The sequence below is a fragment of the Geospiza fortis genome, unplaced genomic scaffold, assembly GCF_000277835.1.
Source record: "Geospiza fortis unplaced genomic scaffold, GeoFor_1.0 scaffold603, whole genome shotgun sequence".
Classification (NCBI taxonomy): domain Eukaryota; kingdom Metazoa; phylum Chordata; class Aves; order Passeriformes; family Thraupidae; genus Geospiza; species Geospiza fortis.
The window spans coordinates 133,136-159,376 of NW_005054460.1; the positions used below are offsets into that span (position 1 = coordinate 133,136).

The window sequence follows — 26,241 nt, forward strand, 5'->3', positions numbered from 1 at the left end:
ATTTGAGCTTACCTATCCCATTCACAGCTGAACAAAAGCTTAACATTTCATCACTGAGGCTGTAGAGCCTGAGTGCAGGGAGGGATTTGGTCAGCTCATGAACTGCACAAGATCTCAACCTAATGGTTTGTAGCTTGGTCATTCTCTCTGCAAATAACTGAACTGTGTCATTCTCCTCAGCCACTGTTACATGAAACCTCTTCAGCCTGTTGGCAGCAGTTCATCTTTTTTCAGCTCTCCTGCCAAGAAGTCCTTTTTGAGAACTCTCTCATAGTCCCAGGCACCAATCCCAGCTATTAGGAAAACTATGAGTGATCAGGAATTGAGGCAACCCAAAGGCTGTTACTTGCCCCAGGTCAGATTATGCACTGGAAGCTGAGCCAGGTGGGCCAACCCAAGGCTCGTGCTTGGGTCCATCAAATATGGCAAGATGATGTGTGATCTAACCCATCCAGCTCTCAGACACTTTTCAATTGCTGCTGAGACTGTAGAAGAGTATCCAGGAGCCACAGTTTTTGCCACAGAGGTGTAGACACTGCCGATGTTCCCAAGGTCACATCTCCTGCCAGTTCTGGACAAAGTCACTGGGTTTTGTCACCACGTGCCATTAACCTTGAAGGTGAGGTTTACAGCAGAGCCTCATTGCTGCTGGCTCACACAGGGAGGCCAGGTTGGTGCTTCTGCCTTCCAGGTACTTTCTGGAGATTTGGCCTAACAGCCAAAGAACTGCATGTTACTGAGCCTTGCTTAGAAACACAACAATTTCAGAGTTGAATTGGCATGTGAAGGAAACTGTCTTAGCAACTACCTCAGGCACTCAGAGAACCCTCCCAGAGGAGACCAACAGAGCATGAAACCTCTAAGCCTTTCACACAAAGTGTAAACCCACTTCCCTTGTCTATGTTTTTTGTTTGAAGAGCCTGCAAGGGAAAACAGCCAGCCATGTAAGTAGCTCTCTTTTACCAAGTCCATCACCAGCCTATCTGGGGTTGTTGCCATGTTAAACACTGAAATCAGAGAGGGTTCTAAAACAATCACCTAGGGGCAAGGGAAGCTAAAAGGAAATTGCAAAAATGCTCCCATTCTGGAGAGAGGTATTATCCCCATTCTACAGACAGGACAGCTGAGGCAGGAAGCCCCTCTCAGTCACATTATGCATTGCTCCTGGCACTCGTCATCTCAGGCTATTGGGGCTGCTCTGCATTCAGTGAGTCAGTAATCCCAGCGGGAGTTAAATCCATCACACAGACCAGTATTTCTACAGCCAGGCAAGGGAATAGTGTCTAGTAACTGCCAAGGCTTTCTGTAAAGATTGTGTTGCCAAATCTCTGGTACATTAAATGTCCCTGAATATCTGCAGCTGTTCTTCCATCATGGTGGCTCCTCCTTGGCCTGACACAGGATGGGGCAATGCATAGAATCTGTACAGACCCACAGAATTCAGGTAGAGATCATCAAAAGTGTTTTAATGATTAAACCATGTCAAACAGTAACAATGAAGTATATTCAGATGAGCCAAGAGTTTATTTCTAGCACATTTAGACAGCCTATTTTGAACATTGTAGCTGCTGTACTGAGCTATGTAAAGACTCTGCAAACCAGTACCTAGAAATGAAGACACACGCACAAGCTTTGATAATGTAAACATAACAGACACTGTCTCCTTCAAAACGAGGAATGAAAACCCACAAGGCTAGTAAGAGAACTTATTAATTCCTTAAGAGATGTGCAAAAATTTTAAAAAAGATTTAAAAACAATTAAATGTGTTAAAACTGGCATTTATATAAATATCAAAAAACCAAATAGTTAAACTTGAGCAATGACCAGCAGAATGTCTTGCACAATTCAATTTTTCAGAGCTTAATGGACTCCATCATGGAAGGTATCAGAATACCAGCAACAGATATTGGCCCTGCAACTGACTCCTCATATGTGCAAGACAGGATTTTACAAGAAGGAGTAACTTTAACCAGCACTCAAACCAAACCCTTAGATAACAAGCCAAAACATTACCAGTGATATACACAACTCACATTACAGAAACAGACATTTGCAGCACATTTCAGTAACATTTTAAAAACATTAGCTATGACTTTAACTGTTTAAACTTGCTTACTTGGGAAAAAAAAATCTTTGTGTTAGGCACATTTTGAAAGTGAATGTATGCTACATGAAGAACAGTTCAGATACCAACTTACACACAGACAATTCCATCAGAAAAGCATCCTTCTGGCTCCACTTTTAAATATACTTTTGGATATGTCACAGACTTAAACAGTAGCTCCTAAAATACGGATATGGCTATGGTAATAACACTTGAAACTGCCAGCTTCATATTAAAAACCACTCTTCATTTAGCATTTAAGAATTCTCAGAAATAAGAAAAAAAAAAAAGAAAAAAGTGAAAAGAATAGATGGGTCCACCCTGTATATGCTCTAAACTTTAGAGACAATATTTAAATCTTACTCGACTGTGTAACTGCCAATTACTTTTATGTTAGTGATGTACTTCAAATAAAAAAATAAGATCTATTAAAAAGGTAAAATAACTTTTCCATCTGTTTTGTGACTGTTGAGTCAATTAAAGTCAAATATACAAAACTAAATGCACCATTTCCAATTTCACTGCATCGAGTAAGAGATACGTAGCATCGTGTATCACACACAGAACAGTAAAATGATCAATGGATTCTTCTAAGTGACTTTTTGATAAAAAGTCAATCAACTGAAAAGTTGAAACATACCCTAATTTTTAAACCAGTAATAAGCTTTGGGCCCTGCTTTTTAATTTAAGGCATGTGTGTTTATCTACTGAAACCAGCATCATACAAATTACCTCTACAATCACATGCATGATCTATAGTTAAAAAAATGGAGGTTTAGATTACAGTGTTTTCAAATTGTGAATCATAATTCAGCACCTATCATATTGACTAGTAAGGCAACAGCAGTGTTGGATAATATGATAATACTCCCTTCCATAGTCTATAGCAGGGTCAATGACAGCCCAGAATTATTTTTAAACTTTAACCTACTTTAATGTTCTGTATACAGTTTCTAGGGTGTTTGCACTGGTTAAGTCCTACATAAATCACACTATTCTAGGCAGGAATAGTTACAGTAGCCATTAGAGTATTAGTGCACAACTCTCATTGTGCTTACAATCAGATGATTTTGTTGTTGGGGTTATCAAAATGGTTTTTCAGTTTGGTCTTCAATCCTTCCTTTGTTTCCTTTGTTTCACATTGTTCTCAAGGGAAGAAAAGCTGTTTGTGTACCCGTTTGCAATGGCCGTGGAGCCATTCTGATACTCTTTCCTCCTCGAGGATGCCTTCTTGTTGTAAGTCTAAAATACATGGAAAGACACATGGTTTTGTTTAATTAGATATAAATAACCACTTCTTCACAGCAATTCTAGAAACACAAAAGTAAACTTGCATTCATCATTTCTAAAGACCTTGTGCAGGTGGTAAGAGTCTAACAAGCTCAACCACTTTTTGTGTATGAGACTACACTACGCCTTTCATTCATCACAGTGAGAGGAGTAGTTCACTTGAAAAGAAAAAGGCTTGGCAGTATGATGGCAGTGTTATACTAATAGTAAATCAGAAACAAGGGAAGCAATTTTATGAGCAGACTATGGAATAAGAATATACTCAAAATGACATGTGAGGAAGGACATTTGAGGCACTGCAGGTGACAGTACCTTGAACAAAGCCAGAACAAGAGGTAGGTAAACAATAAAAGCAAGGGAAGTTCAGAGATAGAAATGTGATGGGAATTTCCATTGGCTAAGACAAGAATCAAAAACTAACAGGATTGGGGAGACTGTTTAAAAATTATAGACAGTAAAATATACATAATTTTTTTTCAAAGGGGCCCAGCTGCCTGACGAAATTTCTGTGTGAAAGGAATTTAAACAATTAAAAGTTAAAATATGAGCAAAATTGACAAAGAAAATCAAGTAATATCTGGAATATACTATAATGTTTAATTAGCATGTTCATATGTAGCAAGTGATAGAAATCATGGGACTGATTTTAAGAAGTACCAGAAGAACAGACAGGGAAGCCTGCTGTGTTTCCCCCCATGAATCATTCTCACAGGAACCAAAATGCCCAAGTCTCTCAAATAACATTTGAAACATATAACAGAGTTTGCTTGTTTGGGGGCAGCAGGCTGTTGGTTTGATTTTCTGCAGACAGTAGTACATGATTTTTTGTAGACAGTAGTTGTACATCTTTGTACAGAGCCCAGTTATGAACTGCTCAGAGCAACATATACCAAGTCTGGATCTGTTCAAACATGAAATCAGATTTGTAGAAGCACAACTAAACCCGCTTATTTTCTGTATGAAAATACAAAAAAAGTGCCTGTAGAAGTGAACAAAATCCATATTTCTGCATGTTGTGAGTTTAGGAAGTTTCCCTGGATAAAAACCAAGCATCTCCCCTTGTAAAAGCAGAAATGAACAATTCCTTTGGGTGCTTCACTGGTTCACAGGCTGCTGGTTTACTTCAGACTGGAAAGCTTTGTCTTACATAAAAAGCTCCTCCTCTCCCTTACCTGCAGTTAAAATTGCAATAAGCCATTTTTTTGTGTAACTGGCTTACTGAAATTCCTAAGCGTTCTGAATGACGGGTACAAAGCATGAGAATACTTGAAAGTAGGGGGTGGATCAACAAGTGTAGTACTTCAAGAACATATGCACATTAGTGACGGATAGCAAAAGGACATTTCCAGCATATCTTTCTGTCACAGCTTTCCAGTGAGATACAGCCAGCAGAATGCTAGAAAGAGTTGATGAATGTTACTTTTACCTGAATATAGAAATTTGTGAAGAGGATAATCAAAGAAATCATGTAAGAAATCTGAAAATACAGCCAGCCCTGAGGAAATGCACATGGCCAAACAACACCACAGCTGGTCTGGAAGATTGTCAAGACAAACTGAATCTGGGGAGAGAAAACAAAAATAAGAGAAATGGAGAACATTAATGGAAGGAGGAAAAAAAACATGAGTGACCAAAACCTCAACAGTTATTTCCAAAACAAGTAAATAGTATGTAATATTGTGTGTTTGGCAAGTGTTTGCTCTGTAAACCTGAGTTAGCAGACATTCAGATTGTGGTATCCTGTTAAGTGTGTTTATTTCTATTTTTCCATTTTAGAACATCAGAATAACTTAGGCATAACTGATATACAAGTGTCCCAAGGAAGAAAGACCACCTTCTTCCTAGTGAGAGTTCAGTGGGATTTGACTTTACCATCCTAATGGAGTAGATCTGCATCTCACTGCTTCAGCTGCAAAAGACCTGGGGTCACTTGGTCTACACACAGACCCCTGCAATCCCTTCCCACAGACAGGAACTGTCTGACATATGGCTCCAGTGGAAGAATGTTTGGGGTAAAGGCTGCAGGGAAGCTGGGGAGCCAGGGAGGAGGATAAGGGTTCAATTATCTTTAATTATCTCTTTTGGAAAAACAGAGTTTGGGCTTATGCGATGCAGAGGGCCTTAGGCAAAATTCATCCTCACATAAAGGCTACCAGATTAGGGAATGTTTATTTTAAAAGGGAAAGACTGTTTGTTCTGCTCTGCTATTTTGCTGCCCTAACAGCTATGCACGCAGAGCAGCTGAGGAAGTGAAAGCAGCTATGACAATAGCCAGGGGAGCAACTGAAGCACCAAGACACTGCACTCTGTAGCACTTGAACAACCAGGATGAAGCACAGAGCCTAAATCTGGAAAGAAAAACAGAAACAAACCTCAAACCAAAGCAACCCCATGCCTCCCATGAAAATAATGAGCCCTTAACTACAATACTTAGCCATCCTTCAGGAAGAACTGCTAAAAAAAACATGTTGAAAATCAACACTGTGAATTGCTGGCAGTAAATGTTATTAATCAGCACCAGCAAAGGTTATTAAAACTATTCACTGCTCTCAGAAGGGGTGGGGTGGGGGGGAAGAATATAAAAAAATAATTTATCTCTAGGTTTCAGTTTCCCCCCCTACAATATGGGGAAGAGAGAACACTCATGCACATTTCCTTCTGGTGTTCTGACATGTTGTACAGACTGAAACCTGGTTCTTATGCAGTATCACTACAGCATGTGCTGTATTACTTAATTTCACTGCTCTTACCACCTCCAGCACACAGTGGTCAGGCTTCATCACCACACACACTAGAAACAATGCAAACTGATACAAGGAGTCCAACACAGAATTACAAGAGAAAAATCTGCCCATTTAAAGTGCAGAAAGAGAGCAGAAATATTGAATAGTTTTTAATAAACCATTTGCAACTGCATGCAAAAGTAGGACAGAAAAGGCATTGTCCCTCAGAACTAGAATGGCCCTTGTTAGCTGTGGATGGCACTGCACTCGGTTTCTGGTCTGTCCCAGCCTGACCAACCAAGCACAGGGAAGAGCAGGCTAGCTGAAGAGGGCTTGTAAGAAAAGCCTCCTCCCTGGCTACTGAGTCCCAGAAATCCCAGCACTGCAATTCCCAAACGCATCTAGCCACACAACATGGTGTGGGGGAGAAAGATCCCACAGACCTCAGCACTGATTCATGTACATCCCCAGTCCCCCATGGTCCTGAAAACAGAGCAAACACACGTGCAGAAGCTGGATTTCTAAGGTGATGTAGGCACTACCAGATGTAGAAGGTACTAGTTCTCATTCTCTCTCCTGCTGTCCCGTGCCAAAATTTCCTGACTGGGTAAAGACAAGAGGACCTCATCACAAATAAAGAGCCTGCTGAAGCACTGAAGAGCAAGTCACTCACCAGCTGCCCCTGAGTGATGTACTTCTTCCACCACAGATAAGGACGCATTGCTGGAACAGCAGACAGTCCGTAGTAGGAGTACATGAGGACATGGATAAAGCTGTTCAGTGTGGCACCAAAGTAAGCTAAAAAAAGGGCAAGGGAAAAAGAAAGTACACTGCTTTACCAGGAAGGAACATGCTGTTTCATGGAACCTACAAAAATAACAAGTTCAAAATGTTACTATTTAAAATATTATTTCTCTTAGAAGAAAAGCAAGAGGGTTCTTTTTTTACCCTGTTTTTTTTTTCTGCCTACCCAATGGAACAGCTGCGCTGCTTTGCAGCTTTGTGCTTTACACCAGCCTTCTGGTTTTGTTTCCTCAAGTTACTCTTTTTTACATCTACATTATGGTTTCTCAAGGAAACTGAGGAAACTGATAGAAAGGTGGAATGCTCACATATCAAACAATCAACAGCTTCACCCATCTACTTTTAGGCTGATTTCATTTCCTTCCAGGCAGGAGCCAATTTTGTCATTTATAACCAAAAAGCTTCAGATACCTTCAGAAACTGCAAGTTAGCTATTTTGTTTGTCCTTGTTTACAGCACTTTTAGTCATTAAAGAAACTTCTAGCTTAACACCAAACGGCATCGAGCTGTGATTACATAACAGAACACAAAGCTTGGAAGAAGAAAAACACATGACTAGAAATAGCACAAAAGTGTTTTCAAACCACATGAGCACAAGATAGATTCTACGTACACATAGTTTTGATTGCTGTATGAACAAGGACTGACTTCCTTGGAGGAGAACGTGTTTCCAGAGGCAGACTTTTTATAAGTTCAGTATTACTCACTGTTGTGCTGACAACACAAAACAAATACAAGTTTCTATGCTGTTTGGCTCAGAGACCAGACTCCTGAGGAATGCAGCCTCTTAGTCTGCATTTCCAGTAGCTCAAATCCATGGGGTTTGAAAAGGTTTCTCTTGAATGGAGTGTTCAACAAAGCCAGTACCTATAAGCTGCACATCCCAACCACAGCTAAGCCATGATAATGCAGTTAAGAAACTACATGCCAGCTAAATGCAGTAGAAGAATTGAAGTCAGATTGCCAAAGGTTAGCAGGATTTAGACAAGAGAGACATGGAAATTTTCCACTTAAGATTCATTTGCTCATGTTCATTAGTGCTCAGGGGACAAGATTTTAATTGAAATCATTTGTTATGCCCAGTGGTATAATGAGATTAAATTAAGAAAGTCATATCTGAAGTGAATTTTACAGATACAAGGACTAGAGTCACTTTTAGCTGTTTTACAGCTGAAACAAGCTTCTGGCTTGACCTGGAAAAAGAGTATTGTTTCATCAGAGGGTCTGTAACTACAGCAAAAATAGAGAAAGCAAGGTTGATGGGTATCTGACATGGGCTAATGCACCTGATAAATGTCACACTGCCACACAAATTCTTCAATCTACACAGACATTCCTTTCCTAGAGGCTGTGCTGGCAGCTTAATTCCTGCAACCATCCACAATAGTTGCAATTCAGCAAAGCAGCTTAATATGGTGCAGAACACAAATCCTGCAGCTGAAGGTACCAGAGATGTTTGGTTTGATCAAAAGACCACGAAAAAAAAGCGCCTGATGCAGATGTTCCCCCACCATAACCCAGTACTTACAGTGACCACAAGGCACCCAGTTCATAACAAACCACCAGATGTTCAGCATTGTTGCATGGTGGTAGACATGCAGAACAGTGATCTGATGATTATTTTTCCTCAAAATGAAAAAGAAGGTATCCATGAACTCAATGAGTTTGGAGAAATAGTACCACCAGAGGACACGTATGATCTGGAAGGAGGAAACAAGTTTTAGAAGCATTGCACATTGTGGGGATTTTCAACTCTTATGTTATCTAAGTGATTAAAATCCAGATTCTGTCCTGCACTACCAGGATTGGAGACCCTGCTGAGATCTGAAATACTTCTGCCTCAGGTTTCTCCATAGGAGATCGAGGTACAAATCTACAGCTTCAGCTGCAAACAGGATGACAAAGACTGCTTCATGAGGCTACTGCTGTGCACCTGGGCTGTCCTGGGAGAAATAAGAAAATATTTAACCAGAGCTGGTGCTGCAGTGCTCTCTGTAAAGGAGAGGTCAGAAATGTGACCGGAAGAAATCATCACCACATCTCAGAAAGAGAAGGGTAGTCTCAACACAGAGCGGTTAGATACAATCTGAACACCAGGTCCTCATTTTTTGATCTGGGACTCTTGAAAATTTGCACATAATTACTCACAAAAATACCAACCACGAATATATAATATATGAACTATTACGTCTGACAGTGCATTGTCTATTGTACTGCAAAAGAAGGAAAATAGCTTATAGTTTAACCAAAATGTGCATAATCAATACTGTTCTGCTCTCCACTTACACTCAAGTGGACAATTTGAAACATTTCCACCTCTAAGTCTCCATTACCGTACCTTCATATCGGCCTCTCCTCCACTGTGTGTATCCTGACAGAAGAAATTGTATCCTCCTTCCCATACTCCCGTCACCAGCTGAGCAAATAAAAAAAATAAAGTGTTATCAGGGGAGAAGGCTGAGCTCCATGGTACCTGCAAACCTCCACAGTGGCTCTGCCCAGACATCTGGTGTAAAGAAAATCCTGGGCACTCGAGGGTGGCATTAGGTTGAATTCAAGTTTCAAGCAGTGACTGAATCATAGTGAAGGGTGAATTCATAAATTCTCTCAACTGGGGTATACCAGAATAAAAATAGGAGGAAACATTTTATCCCCACTTATCCCACAGTGTGAGCATTTTCAGAGTGAAGTCTTCTTCTTTGCTGATTGTTAGAGAAAGTACATAACCAAAGTTCAGTAAATACATTTTTCTTCTGATTACTTTTGGAAAGAGCTACATCTTTAAAAAATTTTATACTCAAGAGATGGGATTACAATTTTTTCAACCACGTGACAGAGCATATTTTCAGCTTTGCTCTCCTTAACAGCTAATAACACATGCTTCACTGCATTGCCATTCTTCAGGATCTTTTTAAGCAATTCACTCATGCCAAGCACATTACATCCTTCCCAATATAAGTGACTTCCTCTGCAGGATATGCCACTGCCTTCCTGACTTCCTGGCATAACAAGTAACACCTCAAACATAATGGAGTCACAATAAAGAGTAATGACCAACTATTAGTCATGACATGACAGGTGTCTGCTGTGAAGGGGCTGGCTCTAATCTCTAGAGAAACAAGATCCATGCTGGATGTTCTCACCCTTTCACAGATGGCAGGAGATGGTAGGACAGGTTGAGAGATGAATGGGAGAACGGAGCATGTGCAAAGACATGAACAAGATCCCCTTTAGTATCTCTACAGAAGGGATCACTGAACATTGTTTATAAAGATGTTCTTCCTCTTGGGAATAGCATTAGGAGAGGAGTACCAACTTGAGGCAACTCCCAAGTGGAAAAAAAATTGTTCAGTATCTCATAAAACATCTGAAAGGCAGCAGCAAGTTGTACGTTTTTCGCCTTATCTATCTGCAGGATAAAAAATAGCTTTGCAAAGCCACAGTAGAAATTCTTTATACTAAAAGTAATTTTAAAAGATCACTTGATTAAAAGACTACAATCACAGGTATAACTAAATGCTGCTCAGAACTCTGAACAGGAAGCTAATTTTAAAAGGTTCAATAAAGATTATCACTCAAATGATCTACCTTTCCCCAATGTTATTTCCTTCATGCCTCATTTTCCTCCTAAATTAGCTTTTAAAATACTCAGTCAGCCTAGGTCATTATTTTTGACCTTCTGAGATAGTATTATTGCTGTGATTTAGGGGAAAAAAACGTACATCTAGTTATATCATAACATACATATCTGAAAGTATCTCTTGTATTAGAGATAAATCAATAGCAGCCTGCCACAGCAAGGGCAGGGCCATGCAAGGACTCCTCTCCTGGCTGCAGGGCTCTGCAGAGGACACCAGTTTAGAAGTGGTACCTTGCTCAAGGACCAGCTGTGCCCCAGAGCAAGCTCTGCACAAGCCACCACCAGGCCACTGAGGGAAAGACTGCGTGCCTTGCAAGCGCCCGCCAGTCCCTAGACAGAACACCACATTGTGCTGTGATCATGTTAAGAGCTTACAGATGTTTTCATACACTTCTCATAGTTCAAGGAAGTGTTAGGAATAGAAGGATAATCACATTGTTTACATTGTAATTAATCCAAACAACATCCATCATTAATGCTGCACTCCATAAACCTCTTCCCAGTGAAGGCTGGCATAGTGAATCCACAGCTCTTTTACTGCAAGCAGTACAGGTTCACCATCTAAAGTGTAATGCAACCAAAAGTGTCTCCATGGATCCCACCTCTCTAAAGGACAATGGCATCAGTGTGGCTATGAGCAGTGGCTTCACCTCAACCTGAGTACTCCCTTCTTTACAAAAGAATGTATTATTGTATGCTAGGAACTGTAATACTCTCACAGCCACAAATGACATAAGAAAACCAACATTTGTAGGAAATGTCAGCATGTTTTATCATATAAATAGCTAGTACAGTTACAAAAATAATTTCCTTCCCCACTCTCAAGAAGGAACTAATTGGTTAAAAGCTGCTACAGCTGCCCACAAACTGCTGTTGCTGCCCACAAACCTTACTCAGTGCAACACACAACATGTAAATAATCTTCCCCATTTAGTCAGCTGCTCCTTTGCCTGGCATCATTATTTCTTGCACCCACAATGCTTTAATCCCATGCTGGAAGGCTTCAGAAAACAAAACCAAGAGATCACTCTGAAACATGACCACAAATGGCTCCATTATGCACAGGGGTACAGTCCCAGGAAGCTGCTTCCCTGCCACCCCAAAAGCAATAAGGAGGGGTGGGAAATTTCCAGCAGCGCATTTAAGTCCTTGTTCACACTTGTGGGCTGCTCCCCGGATCCCAGCATCTCCAAGATCTCCTTACACCACTGTACAGGAGGTGTGAAACCTGCCCAGAAACAGAGCAGTGGCTCCTCTGCCCACACAGCCTTGGACTGCCTTTCCTTCCTTGCCCGCACTCTCCAGACGTCCTTCATCTTCAGGCTGGCAGGAGTTCAGGCCTGCTGATGGCACTGCTGATGGACAACCACAGGAAAATCTTCTCTTGACAAATTAACATGTCCAGAAAAGGCCAATTATAGCCATCTGCACTTGAGCAAACCACTTCATATGGTTTCTAAGCAGCACAAAAAGACAGTTCATAAGCCAATGAAAATGGTACTCAAACTCAGTGTTAAGCCCCTCAGATCAAGGGAAAACCTGCAGCTCAAGATTCCACTAGCGCTGAAACAACCCACACTTTCCTCCCCTTTCCTCCCCTTTTTTCCTATTGCTTTCATTTTGTAATTCTGTTGCTGAATTCTTTGAAATGCTGTGGCGTTCATGCTTTTTTATCACCTCTGCTACCAAAACAGGCCAGGACACTTATGCCAGTCTGACGGGTGGAGGAGAGGTGTTACTGTGGAGTATTTTGGTTTTTTCTCATGATAAAACTAAAGTCTGAGACTCACTGGTGAGTGGCAGATAAGGGACCTAGCACTGCATCACACTGTCAAGGCTGATGGGTTTACAAGGCTCAAAACACAGCTAGATTAGAATGAAGAGAAACAGAAGTTGAGGTTGATCAAAGCAAGCAAATGCCTGCACAGATACAGAACTTTATCTTTACATGAATGCAGTTACCCCAGGGCAGAGATAAGGGCTTCAGAAGGGTGGAGAAAGAAAGGGGAGAGGAAAGAGCAGCCTGGCTGCCACCCATGGCTCCTGCAACGCCTCATTCATCAGGAAAATCTAAGACTTTTCTCAGGCAGATTCAGTAGGGAATTTTTCAGATGAAGAAAAGAGACAGTAAAGAGATCACTTAAGAAAGTGAGCCTTCATCATTGACCAGTTTTCTCTAATGTAAACCCAGGTGCTCCAGATCACTTGGCCAGTTTTGCTAACAAACTCCCTCAAAATAACACAGGTCTGTGTGCAGTGTAACTGGGTACCTGGCACTCTCCCCCCTTAGCTAAGTTACCCAGCTGAGACTCAAGCAGAGAGGCACGGGCCCTTGCACAGGCAGGGGTCACAGCCTTGTGACCCCAGCACAGAGCAGCAGCACGGGGGAAGCAGTGCTGCCTCTGCTGTTCCAGCTGCTCCTGCAGCTCCCCCAGACACAGCCATGCCAGCCCATATCCAGTAACCCCACTGCCAGCCCCTGCTAGGCACCTTCTCCACCACAGAGGAAGCCATTGCTTGATGCCCCTGCCTGAGACATAAAAGTGTTATTTCTCCTTAAAGTCCAAGCACTCTAGATTTTTACAGAATAAAGCATTGTTTGGCCCTGAAGAACATCCTGTCCTCCTGAAGTATGTGACAAATTAGACAAAAAACCTCTCCAGCTCCCCTAGATCTGCCTTGTCTGTTATATTGTCTGGGACAAGAGCAGTCCACTTCTTGTGAGTACCAAAACCCAGCCAAGTCATTAAATATCCTAATAAAAAAGGTACAGCAAGTACAGACAGAAACTATTAGGAATTCCACATAACAGGTCTAAAATTTCTAGTGATTTTAGACCAAAGTACACAACACCTAGAGTTACACAAATCCTGTGATGCCAAACTTCCCCATGTTACTGCTTACAATCATTCAGACATAAAGGTCAGAAAACCAAGTAGGCCATCCTTTTCATCCCAGTTGGGAGGATACCTCACTTTAACATCTTGTTTTGGTCACATAATATGCAAACTGAGCTGTGATGCTATGAATCATGACCTAAATCACCAAGCTGTAACTCAGGAAAAACTTCAAAGTAGGGTTTCAGTGCACTGTACACAAGCTATTAAAGCAACTTCTTTTCAGACACGCTACTAAACAAGTTCATAAATGGTGACATTTTATGATTTTTCCTCACAGTAGGATTGAAAAATTTTAATCCAACTGAAACTCAAAATGGAGTTTTGAGAGTTCCTTAAAACAAGGAGGAGAACAGGGAGTTACTCAAGTTTTCTGAATGCTGTTCCTCATCATTCTGTCTTAAAAGCAAGGAAGGGCACTATAAAGTACTGATATATGGCTAATCCTTCAAAGGAAAATTTCCAAGACTGATGAGATATGAGCAAGGGTATCACATGCTGTGCAGGTACTTCAGATAGAGAACATACCTAGAGGTTCAAGAACCCATTTTTCCCTATGCCCTTTGGTTCTCTCCCTGCAAACATCAAGCAGTGTGGTGTTATGTCAGCATGGCTCTCTGCTTTGCAGCATTTTTATGGGATCAGTCCCCTGTTGCAGAGCATCACTTGCCCTCACATCCAGCTTCTAAGTGCTGCCAACCACATTTTACTGCCACTATAATGTGTTTGATCATCTTCATAATGCTCTAGCTTTGTGTACGCCCATTTACAAGAAGAAGGTATATTTACAATACTAACGGACAGTTCCATATGGATAATACTAGATTAAGAGCAACACTCATTTTCACATGAAGTATTTCATTATACAGGAAGGAGGGGTCTTAATATTCACTGCAATTTAGTTGTGTCATTGCTCCACAATATAAAAGCTACTTATCTGGTTACAAGTATGAGGACTTCTTCAGCATATAATGAACAGTCCTCCCTTGGTAACCAGTTTATTGTTAGCAAGAAAAAGACATTTATAGGATCAACAGTTCGGGTATTTTCTCTTGTTTAAATTCACCAGCAGGTTTTGTAACACAGCAGAATGTTACAGTAATTTAGAAACTATGAGTATTATTCCAAGTATTCGCACTTGGTACAACTGAAGAAAAGTCTGCACTTCTAAACTCTCAATAACATTACTGGAGGTTAAAACAACAGATCATTATATAACTGTAAATAATACCTGCATCAAATAATGCAGATGGACATTGAAGTCAACATCAACACTACATTTAGACAAATGAAACTGATCAACACACATATTTTCTGGACTATAACACCCTGACAAGGAGTTTAGAAATGTAAGGACATCAACAACACAAGTAGTTCCAAGTACCTACTGAACCCAAAACTGCTCCCAACTGAACAATTAAGTACCAAATTTCTTAATAAACCAACCCAATAAATTTTGAGTAGACAATTCACTACACAAGAGAAATAACATTGAATTTAAATCACTTCACCTCTAAACACTCACCTTATAAAACACTATAGAATTAACTACAAACTTAAAGGAGAATCGCAGCTTATATACACTTCTAAGCTCATGCAAAAAAAAAGGAGATTAGTAGTTTCAGTCCTAGGCTGCATTTGAAAAGACTGTAGTGAAAGAATTGAAAAGAGCATGTTGAAAATGGAATATCTCCTTACAGAAAGAAGAAATACTTTGGTTAAAAGTGTGCCAGAATATTCTGTACATTAAAGCAAAAGAGTAATTTTCTGAGCACATCATTATTTACACTACCATAATTCTTCATTTTCACTTGAACAAAAACAGACAGTTCTGAGTAAAAGTAGCTAAAGAGCTCTTTGGGAAGTAGAGACTTTACACTGCCTAAATATTTGTGTTTTTATGAAAGGAAATAAGTCCACAGAAAGTTCAATTCAGTCTGAAATATTTTTGTATGTTTAGATTTTAAGCTCAAAAAAACAGATGAATCACAATGGCATTGTTTCAGCAACATTTTTTCCCAGCAAAACTAAGAGGACGCAAAAGAACCTATTGCAAGCTTACAGACAAAGATGCAAGGAGTGTGTGCATGATTAAACACAAGTAAATAAAACATTTTGCCCTCCAGATAAAGCCACAGTTTTGCTACAAAGTATTTTGTACAGTCCACCAGCACAATCACATTGAACAAGGAGACATTACTGAAGGAGTAGCCAAGTTCATGCTGAAAGATCAAGACTTCACTTCCACTGACTGAGCAAAGTGCATTTGAAACATTGCTAGCCAAGGTCAGCAGAGATGTCTAAGGCAAGGTTTGTTTCACACCATCCTTAGAGGTAACATTACAATTACGGTTTTCTCCCCAAACAAGTGACTTGAAAATGGTTGCACCATTTCTGCAGATGCATCCCTAATTCAGAGGCACTGCTCTACTTTCAACACGAGCCAATGTAATTAAAGCAGACACTACAAAATAAGCCTGAGCAACCCTCTTTCTCTTACCTCATAAAACATATACAGAGAAAGCAGTGTAAGTCCAAGGTTGTAGATCACTAGAATACCCCTGCATGAGAACGGCTGCTTATTCCGCATGTACTTTGGTCCTAGCCATACAATTAGTAAGTACAAGGCTGAGAAGATAAAGGTAGGTGTATAGTTCTCCAGAAGAAGCCATCCTTTTACTCTGGGGTCTGAAACAAACAAACAAAAACATACAAACACTTAGATTTTGTAAGGAGAGAATTCAATACAACTAAAAATAGTTGTATCCAAAATTATTCCAGTGCTGGAACACCAAAGGAAGACAAAGGAAGTGCAGCAAGCCCTTTTACTAATGGCCATGTTGCTAATTACAAACAACATTTTATTTACACATTTAAGAAAGCAGAGATAATTCTTTTCCTAAGGCAAAAATATTCTTAAGTTATTATCACTATTATTTTTAAATACTCATTAGCATTCAGAACTGTCACCACTTGAATACCACAGGTAATTATAAAAAAAAGCTTCAACAAATCTCTCCCCTTTATTTTCTCACACCAACCCTTCCTGATGGTACACATCTTATTTCCTAGAGTCAGCAAACCTAGGAGTGAAGCAGACATAGGTGGATGATCCTGATAATTATTTTCCAGTCAGTCCTAACACAATTAGACTTATGTATGTGCTATTAGAAAGAATTAAATTTTGGAGTCCTTGTATGAGCAATGGAGCACAGAGCAGTCAGTCCTGCCTGAGTAACCAGTCTGGCTGGCAATGCATCAGCTTCTCAGGAAAAGCATATTAACAACCCTCAGAGAATTTTAGGGAACTACTTGGAACATGAGTGTGATCCTTTTGAACCACATCTGTGTTGTCCACACCCAGCAACAGCACAGTACCTCACTCCTCTCACTACAGTCAGCCCAAAGTACTGAAACCAAGTTAACCAAACTATGAATGAACAATTCAAGTATTGCTGTCATTCACAGTCTTGACCTAATTTTAAAGCAGTCATACATGGATCCTGAATGTATGAAAGGAGGCCTTAAAACTGTAGGTTGGAAAGTAGGTAGGCAAGGCAGGGAATTGTTTGGATTTGCTACCTTTATGGTTCATGATTTTTCTCATACAGCAAACAGAGACCATATGCCAGCACATGCAATATGTTAAATTGCCTGGATGTTCTGATATAAACAGGCTTAGTATGGAGAGAGAGAGGCAACAAGGGCACTGAGATACTAATAAAAGCAAACAGAAAACACACTTAGAAGAATCAGAGGCTTGTTCCATCTCCTGCACACTTTCTCCTGAGAAGAAGGGGCACCATCACCGGATCTTGAGTGGGACAGAGAAAAGGCATTAGTGCAGCAGTCAGAAGAAGAAAGCATATGCCACTGAGCAGCACTGCTCTGCACACTCTGTGCAGGATGCAGTAATTTAATTTCCCTGGTCAGAACCAGGTGGAACTGGACCATCCTACCCAAGCCCGCAGCGTGAGGCCACTGCTTGTCCTGGTTCCACAGTCTCTGGCTTCCTCACACTGACCAGGACTGCAGTTCTCCACCTGCAGAGTTTTTCCCTGGGCAAAACCTACCAAAACTATTGCTTCTTCAAAAAAGAATGGTTTCAAAGAAGCAGTATTTCCCAAAAACTATAGATAATTTTAGTGAAAAATTCCAGAGAAGATCTAGTTATGAAGGCAAGAGTATTTTTTATTTCATTAAATGCAAATTAAAGTGGCTTTTTTAGAATAAAAGCCATTACTAAATTAAAAAAAAAAGCAGCAAAGATCTGAGTGAGGTACGTTACCCACTAAGACAAACAACATGAGCTTAACTGATAGTAAGAAGAACAACCTCTTCAGGTCAAAAGATCAGGAGCATTGAATAGACTCTTATTTATTACACTGTCAGACATTTTGATGCTTTGCAGATCCTAAAGAAAGTAGTCACCTGTCAATGTCAAGTTAGAGGAAAAATGTTTCTTATGTTCTAATAAGATCAGGTTGATTTATGTATTTGTTACATGATATTATTTTTATTTATGCATTTATTTATTAGCTTTTGAGAAATCTTACCTCTGGGTCCAAGCCAAACATCAAAGTAACTATTGATTGTTTTATCCACAAGTTCCATTATACAACCTACTGAAATGGAAAGAAAAGGAGAAAGTTAGTTTTTCTGCTCAGGAAAATAGTTTACTGTTCAGCATCTGAACACATTCTGTCAGGGTTAACAAAGAAAATACCAGTATACAAAAATTCTAGCAAACACAATGGACTTTCTCAGCATATATTAGGTACATAAAGCTTATTCTAGTCTCAGAGAGTCACTGGTGTATGAGCTACATTTCCCACTGAAGTAATTAATCACAGTTATAGATACACAGAAGTTAAAATAATGAGCTCAGATTAACCTGAAGTTCTTTCTAGTTCTGTATTTTGTACACGCAAATAAAAGCTGGTATCTTGTAAGATCCCTCAGTGAGGAGGAGGACTGGACTTTGAGAAAGCCAGCAACACTGAAATTTTCAATAAAGACTATGAAGCTATTTTAACAAAGAGTCTCAAATAACTAGCAAGGCTAGCTAGGGAAGAGGAGGGAAGGAGGAAAAAAGTAAACAGTGGCTCTGCTATCACCTGCAGATAGGTGACTGATTACAGCTCTGATTAACAGCCCGTAAAACCAAGAGATCAACAGTCACCCAGGGAGAGAGGGCTCCGGAGTCCAGGGAGAAAATACAGCATCTCGTGGCATGAGCATCTCCAGTTCCAGAAACTGCTTACTGCTAAGACATTACCAGATAAAATTCATCCAACATCAGCAGAGTGATTCAGTGTCATCTGTCAGGTCCTCACACAGCCACTGTTTATGGGTAGCACCTGGTCTGTACACAGAGGTGCACCCACGTTGTGGTACCTCACTACGCTTAAAGCAGGAAAGAAGCAGCAACACTGGCCACAAGCAGGGACAACTGTGCACAAAGCTGTTCTCAAGAGAAGAGGAAGTAATTTTCTTCTTGATTAAGAAAAAACAAACAAAATTAACCACCAAAAAACCAAACCAAAACAAAAACCCCCAACTCTCCCAATTTCCTCTTTTCTATCCAGAATTGTACTGTACTCTCACTAATAAAATTTTATCCACTTCTAATAGAATGGTTTTCACTTTGTGGTGTTTCTCCTTTCCTAAACTACTAATATTAAGAACAATTTTTAGCTATGAGAAAATAACATAAGCAACACAAGCTGTCAGTATACTCACAGCACCAACCAAAACAACTACACAAGCTTATATGTACTTGTTAAGAAAAAAAAGTTAGTATTTTCTTTTCTTTTTTTAGTTCTACCTAAAGAAATATCTCCCTTCCACCTGTGCAAATCCTGTCTCTAGAGGATTTCTGATTTATGCAAGTTAAATGAATCATATATCCTCTGGTTTTAGTCAGCTGGAACTGAAACCTCAATTTCATCCCGGCCCAACAAGAAAAGCCAAGCAGGATCCAAATTATGCTTTCTCCCCAGTCCCACGTGGGACTGGGAGCCAGTGCTGAAGGCCTGCAGGGGCTTTGACTTCCCATGGGACCAGGCAAATACAAGGGGCTTAGGTCATGCATTTCCACTCTGTGGTCTTCTTCCCCTCCACTGCAGGGCCCCAGGCAGGAGGCCAGCAGCTCCCTGAGCACTTCTGCCTGCACCAGCACCCACCGTGCCTGCAGGGCTCTCAGGGACATGCAGGAGAGACTTTCCCTTCCATGTCATAGTGCTTGGGACTACAGGAAGCCACAGGAGCATCACTGGAATCTGGTCACCAGGCACAAACAAAAGGGCTTGACTGAAATACTCAGAAGTGTTAGAAGTGTTTTGCAGCCCTAATTCATACTGGTTTTATTTTCTGACTTAACAAGCCCAGCCCAAGAAAACAAACACTTCTGAATAAAGTGCATTTTTAGGATTATGTCACCTCACCAGCTATGGTACTATGAGCACTTGTGTGACTGGCCACAGCACTGGCACATTGGTGTCCTAGGAATAAGGACACATAACTTGTATCACCAGAAGCACAAACATCAGGAAGGCTGTGAGAAATGAGCATATAGTTACAAGGAGAAAAAAAGATATTTAGAGAAAGCACCTTTTTATCATACCATCAATTTTTTTCATTTGTCAGCTATTAAATATTGCCACGAAACCCACTCCCTGCTGGATGATTCATTTTGTTGTTTGAGATCCCCACTTAAACAATTTGTTGCTCTTTTGATCCAGTACTAATTGGCCTAGTTATGCAGCACTGCATCAGCCAATAATCTGCATCTGACTTTAACCTTGCTTCTCACAGGCAAAGGCTTCAGATGGCAGAGGCTGGTAAAAAACCAAAGGTTTGTTATACTGAAATATACAAAAAAGCTCAAGCCAGAAGTGACTTGCTACATACATTGCTACATTTACTGTACACTAGAAATGCATATATGTAAATCAAACAAGTTAGAAACCAGAAACAAACTCTGCCTAGCTATAGTAAAGACAGCAAGAAATGAAAGTCCACATTGAAGTCCTCCATAAAACTGAAAGAAAAACTCATTCCCCAAGAGGAGGAGGCTCTCTGCAGAGGTCTCAGCTTTTTTGGGCTGGTACCCCAAAGCAGCTTTTTGTGCCAGCATTATCCGACGGCAGATTGTAAAAGACACAGCAAAGGAAAAACTACTCCTGGTGTCGATTTCCAGAATTTGCAGAAAAAGAAATTGTTTCAAAAGGAACTCATTTGTGTAACAGAAAAACAGAAGGAAACAATCTGCTTTTGTTCCAGAGGGGGTCATGTGAAAATGCATCAAGTCTCCTGCCAACAGCCACACAACATTAAACACTGCTTCAACAGCAGCAACTACAAGGGTTCTTTTAAAATTAGAATAGTTTCCCAATTCAGAGAAACATCGACTCCCAGAAAAATTAAACCAGTGGCCATTTGAAACACTGTGATTAGCCTATTCCCCAACACTGAAAGTAAGGTAAGCAAATTCTGCAGCTGACCACACACACGAGCAGATCAGCAGCTCCTTTACCTACAAGTCATCCCACAACAAGGTACACTATTCACAGAATCATGGAATGGCTTGGTTTGGAAGAGACCTTTGAAGCTTATCTAGTCCAACTACCTCACCATCTTCCACTCAAGGTGCTCAGAGCCCCATCCAATCTTGAAAGTTTTTGTGCATGGGGCATCTACCACCTCTATAAGCAACCTGTTCCAGTGCTCCAATGCCCTCACTGAAAAAACTTCTTCCTTACATCTAGTCTAAATCTGCCTTCTAGTTCAAAACCATTGCCCCTTGTCCTAACCCTACAGTCCCTATTAAAAAGTTTGAACCATTTTCCTTGTAGGTCCTTTAGGCACTGGAAGGCCACAATACAATGTCCCTGGAGCCTTCTCTTTTCCAGGCTGAGCAGCTCTAACTTGCTCAGTTTGTCTCCATAGGGAGAGGTGCTCCAGCTCTCTAACCTCCTCTGGATCTACTTTAATATGTCCATGTCTTTCCTGTGCTGAGGACCCCAGAGCTGGATGCAGCACTCCAGGTGGGGTCTCACCAGAGAAGAAGGGCAAAATCTCCTCCCTCATCCTACTGGCCGCGCTGCTTTGGATGCAGCCCAGAACACAACTGGCTTTCTGGATTGCAAGCACATGCTGCCAGCTCTCCTCTACCAGTTCCCTCAAGACCTTCTCAGCAGGGCTGCTCTCAACCCCTTCACCTCCAAACCATGCTGATGGTTGTGGACTTCCCCAGCCCAGGAACAGGACCTCACACTTGGCCTTGCTGAACCTCATGTGGCTCCCAAGACTCACTTCTTGAGCCTGTTCAGGTCCCTTTGGATGGCACCCCAGGCATGTCAACCATACCCCTCAGCTTGGTTGTTGCCAAATTTGCTGAGGGTGCAGTGATGGGGACACTGAACAGTACTGGTCCCTCCACGGACCCCTGAGGGACACCACTTTGGCCATCAGGATTCTGAGTCACTGACCTCTCCTCTCTGGAGGTGGTCATACAACCAATTCCTTTTCCAGTGAACAATCCACCCATCAAATCCATATGTCTCCAATTTAGAGAGAAGGATATTGTGGGGAACTGTGTCAAAGGTCTTGTAGAAAATGACTGATTACATCCATAGCCTTATCCAGTACATACAGTCAGGGGAAAAAAGACCCAATTGGGCCACACAATGCTTTTTAAAACATGTACCTCTATATGCACCAGTTATTTTTTCCTAACCTGCCTTTCTACAATGGAAAAATAAATCATCCTCTCTGCCACCAAGTTTTACTTTACCAGGGCAAATTGGATCAGAGTCTGGAAGCAGTCAGGCTTACAAACTGGAAGATATTTCACTCCTTCAAGTCCAAATATCTAATCCAGAAAAAAACCCTGATGCTTTAAACAAAAAAAATTACTGGACTTTAATTCTGCCACACAAACATAAGAAAGGGTAAACTTGCACCTTGCCCCAATAAGATTGAGCAACATCATTATAATACTACATTTTCAATAATCCTCTGGATTTTGACAGACAGGTTTTTTTGGATCTTTTGGCATCCTGGGTTCATTTCTGGCACTATGAGCTGAGACAGCCACCATGCTCCATCAGGCACGCAAATATTTGGAGAGAAGATGTGAAGCTCTGCCCTACTGCTCAATCCAGGCATTGATAGCCCCAGTGCTTCTTGGAGTGACAACCAAAAAATACAGTTTAAAGCCTACACAGAAACATGCTTTTCATGTAGAATATGTTTCAAAAATTTATTTATAGAAAGTGTTTCATACAGTTTACCAGCACTGACAGCGTGCTCTTCTGATGCATGTAAACTACTCTCTGAGGAAATGGCTACTACATACTGGAGGATTTTTTCAACCAGCTTCTGCCCTTCAAAGGAAATTCTCCCCTATGCTTTCGACAAAAATGCATTCTAGAGGGTTTATGCTATGAAGTAATTTAAGAATTCTTCATCACATTTTGGTGGTGTTTCTTGAGTTTCTTCTTGGAGTAACTTTCCAGGTGTAAAGATGATGCAGAAAAGTATAAAGATTTGCATTCTATCCCATGGCACCCTTTTTAAGCAAATCAAACAGCAGTAAAAAAAGCCATTTTAAGCTGAAAGCTCAAAGCACTGAGAGCCTGCTCCCTTTCAGAAGCATCCTCCAGCTCTCACCCAGCTGCTCAAGAACTCCCTGAAACAGATCCCAGTTTTCACAGCTAAGTGCCTGAACTTGAGTTCTAATAAAATCCCCAAAATAGGCATCTAAATAATTGTTCTGGCTTCTGAGAGAAATGTGCTGTCAGGCCTGGCTGCTCAGCCTTTTTGGAAAACAGCCACTTTCTCTGTTCTTAAATTAGGACTTCGAAGACTAAATTTAGGCACTTGCTTTTGGTTTTGGAAATCTTGATTTGTGTTTTCTCTTTAAAGTAATGTTTCCCAGTCCCTGCCACTGCAGAGGTGACTCCTCTTTTTCCCCCAAAAGTACAAACTATCCCTCCTCCAAAAACCCAATGATCAGACTGCTGTTTGCTTTTGTAGATGTACTGGAATTGAAAACGTTCGGCTGCTTGAGAACTGGAAGACAGCACTGATAATCAAGGCTGTCACTGTTTTCTGTCCATTTGCCAAAGCTGCCCAGTTTCTCCTTTCAATTCCCCAAGCCCTAAACGCCCCTTGAATGCATTCCCTTTGCCTTTCAGCTTCCTGCCAACTCCAGATTACCCTTTTCTTTCCTTTCTGAACACCCTTGTAGGGCCCAACCACGCTTAAAGTTAGCAATAGAAAGGACTTCAGAATAAACTACAGTCCATATTGATCTGAAAGTGTGGGTATATTTATTTTATGGGAAACCAGGTGAAGCATGAGTGCTGCAGATTTTGCACTTCAGCTTTGTTAAAATACAAGAAGATATTTTTAAACTCTATTTTGAATCTCTATCTTTAGCAATGTGATTCAGATTTTTGGCCCCCTGGCATCAGCAGCAAACCCTCCAGGACCAACAGTGCTGAGCTTTCACACTCACCAGCAGCACCAGCATAAGGAAGTTTAGAAATAAATAATTTGTATAAAATTCAGAGAAGTGTAACAAATGTGGGACAAAGGAGAGAAGTTAGTTTCAAACAGTTTAACCTCAGTGGGATTTCAAGCCATGAAAATGCATGGTTTAAAGAAAGACTTTGGGCAGGTGTATATATAGGGGGTAGCATGCATATATATACATACATATATATATGTATATATATATATGTGTGTATATATATATGTGTGTGTGTATAGATATGTGTATATATATATATATATATATATATATACATAATTTCATGACATTACTTCTCCTGTCATTCCACTCCCTCAAATCCTTCAGTAATGGTTACCTTATCACATAAACAGAGATGTGGTAAGAAAGTATTTTACAGAACAGAAATAAATACAAGAAAGAATACTGCAAAACAGAATAACTAATTGCACTCAGTACACAATACCTCATGAAATCAGAATCTAATGATCTTCAGATAGGCAAGTTAAGAGAAATGATAGGTTTCTGCAATTTTATTTACACCTTCAGCAGATCAAAAATAGCTCAAATTAGGATTTGACTGTCCTAGGATTAGAACACTCACACAAAATTCATCCCCTTGCTCTCAACAGCTCTTGATACAGCATGGGATGACTTCAGACAGAGGGAAAACACCAAAGGTGATAGCCAAGCAGGAAGAGCAAGTTAGAAACAAGCACACAAACACACTCATGGAAGTATTAAGAATCAGAGGAAAATGGTTCATGACTGCCTCTACATGCCAGAAGGATGCATCCAGCATCCATCTACAAACAAGGACATTTCATGCTGCAGAGCCCTCTGAGCAGCAGCAGATCTGGCATCACTCAGCACTATGGTTTTCACAAGAGCATGCATTTTCCTGCAATCAAGCGTCCAGGGGGTATATCCTGTGCCTGCACACTGTGCCCATACGCCAGCACTGCAATCCTGGAAACCTCCTCACTGCTGCTGTGAGAGCAGTGCAGGCGAGATTGAAGGAGTATCTACAGAAATAAAATGTGGAGGAAGAAAAGGCAAAGCATGCAGGTTTATTTCAACTGCCGTAATTGTAATATACAGCAATGACACTGCAGAGAACTTCTGCCTAGGGTTTATGAACTGCTTCCTTTTCTTCTTAAAAAAAAAAAAAGAAAGTGAAAACAGAAGAGTGAAACAGAAGAGAGTGTCTGTAACAAACTAGGTTAGATGAAACAGGGGAAATATGTACATGGCACAAGAGCAACAAGTTGACTTTTTGTAAGGAAAGCCAAAGTACAGCATTTGCTAGATAGCTTTGCTCAAAGCCCCCCTCCCAAAGCACTACAGGCACTGTTTATCAACAGCTACTTTTTGAATCTGAAGCTCCACCTTTTAAAACAGCTGTGCTGGTATTGTAATTGGGAAAACAAGGGAACTTGGGGGTCCTGGCCAATGACAAGTTGAGTCTGAGCCAGCAGTGCCCTGGCAGGCAGGAGACGCAACCCTGTCCTGGGGGGCATCAGAGACAGCATGGACAGCTGGGCAAGGGGAGGAGATTGTCCTGCTCTGCTTTGCACTGGGGTGGCCTCACCTCGAGTGCTGGGGGCAGTTTTGAGTGCCACACTTCATAAAAGATATTTTAACTATTAGAGAGCATCCAAAGGAGGGCAACAAAGATGGTGAAGGGCCTTGAGGAGAAGCTGTATGATAAGCAGCTGAGGTCACTTGTTCTGTTCAGACTGAAGGAGACTGAGGGGAGACCTCACTGCAGTTACAGCTCCTTGTGAGCGGAAGAGGAGGGGCGAACGCTGATCTTTGCTTTGTGGTGATCAGTGACAGAACCTGAGGGAATGGCCTGAAGTTGTGCCAGGGGAGTTGTAGGTTGGATATTAGAAAAAGCCTCCTCACCCAGAGGGTTGCTGGGCACTGGGACAGCTCCCCAGGACAGTAGTCACAGCACCAGCCTGACAGAGTTTGGACACTGCTCTTGGGCACATGGTGTGACTCTTGGGGATGGTCCTCTGCAGGGTCCAGGAGCTGGACTTGATGATTCTTGTGGGTCTGTTTCACCTCAGCTTATTCTGTGATAACAGTGTTAGCTGCAGCTCACAACTGAAAATCAGCCTCACGAGGCCTGGGAAGCTAAAGAGAGTTGAGAGGATGAAGGGAAAAAAGCTAAGTCCAGACTGCCATAAGGATTTTACCTTTCATTTCTGGTCTCATATCTTTTATTCAAAAGCCACCTGCAAGAAAGTCTGAAAAT

The 26,241-nt window shown here is 41.0% G+C and overlaps 1 protein-coding gene across 3 annotated transcripts in view; it reads right to left on the reverse strand.

Moving 5' to 3' along the window:
* Window positions 1–1,439: 1,439 nt before the first annotated feature.
* The window catches only part of ELOVL5 (ELOVL fatty acid elongase 5), a 38,250-nt gene continuing 13,448 nt past the window's right edge, over window positions 1,440–26,241 (reverse strand). Inside the window, exons 2-9 of one of the 3 annotated variants that reach the window (XM_031062753.1) lie at window positions 18,016–18,084; window positions 17,203–17,273; window positions 15,960–16,147; window positions 9,261–9,338; window positions 8,451–8,622; window positions 6,792–6,916; window positions 4,822–4,956; window positions 1,440–3,347 (exon numbers count right to left, since the gene is read on the reverse strand). In XM_031062753.1, coding sequence (XP_030918613.1) covers window positions 3,216–3,347; window positions 4,822–4,956; window positions 6,792–6,916; window positions 8,451–8,622; window positions 9,261–9,338; window positions 15,960–16,049 — 732 coding nt within the window. In that variant the 5' untranslated portion in view covers window positions 16,050–16,147; window positions 17,203–17,273; window positions 18,016–18,084 and the 3' untranslated portion in view covers window positions 1,440–3,215. The remainder of the gene's footprint in view (window positions 3,348–4,821; window positions 4,957–6,791; window positions 6,917–8,450; window positions 8,623–9,260; window positions 9,339–15,959; window positions 16,148–17,202; window positions 17,274–18,015; window positions 18,085–26,241) is intronic. The other 2 variants (XM_005427905.2, XM_031062752.1) reach the window with 2 other exon arrangements.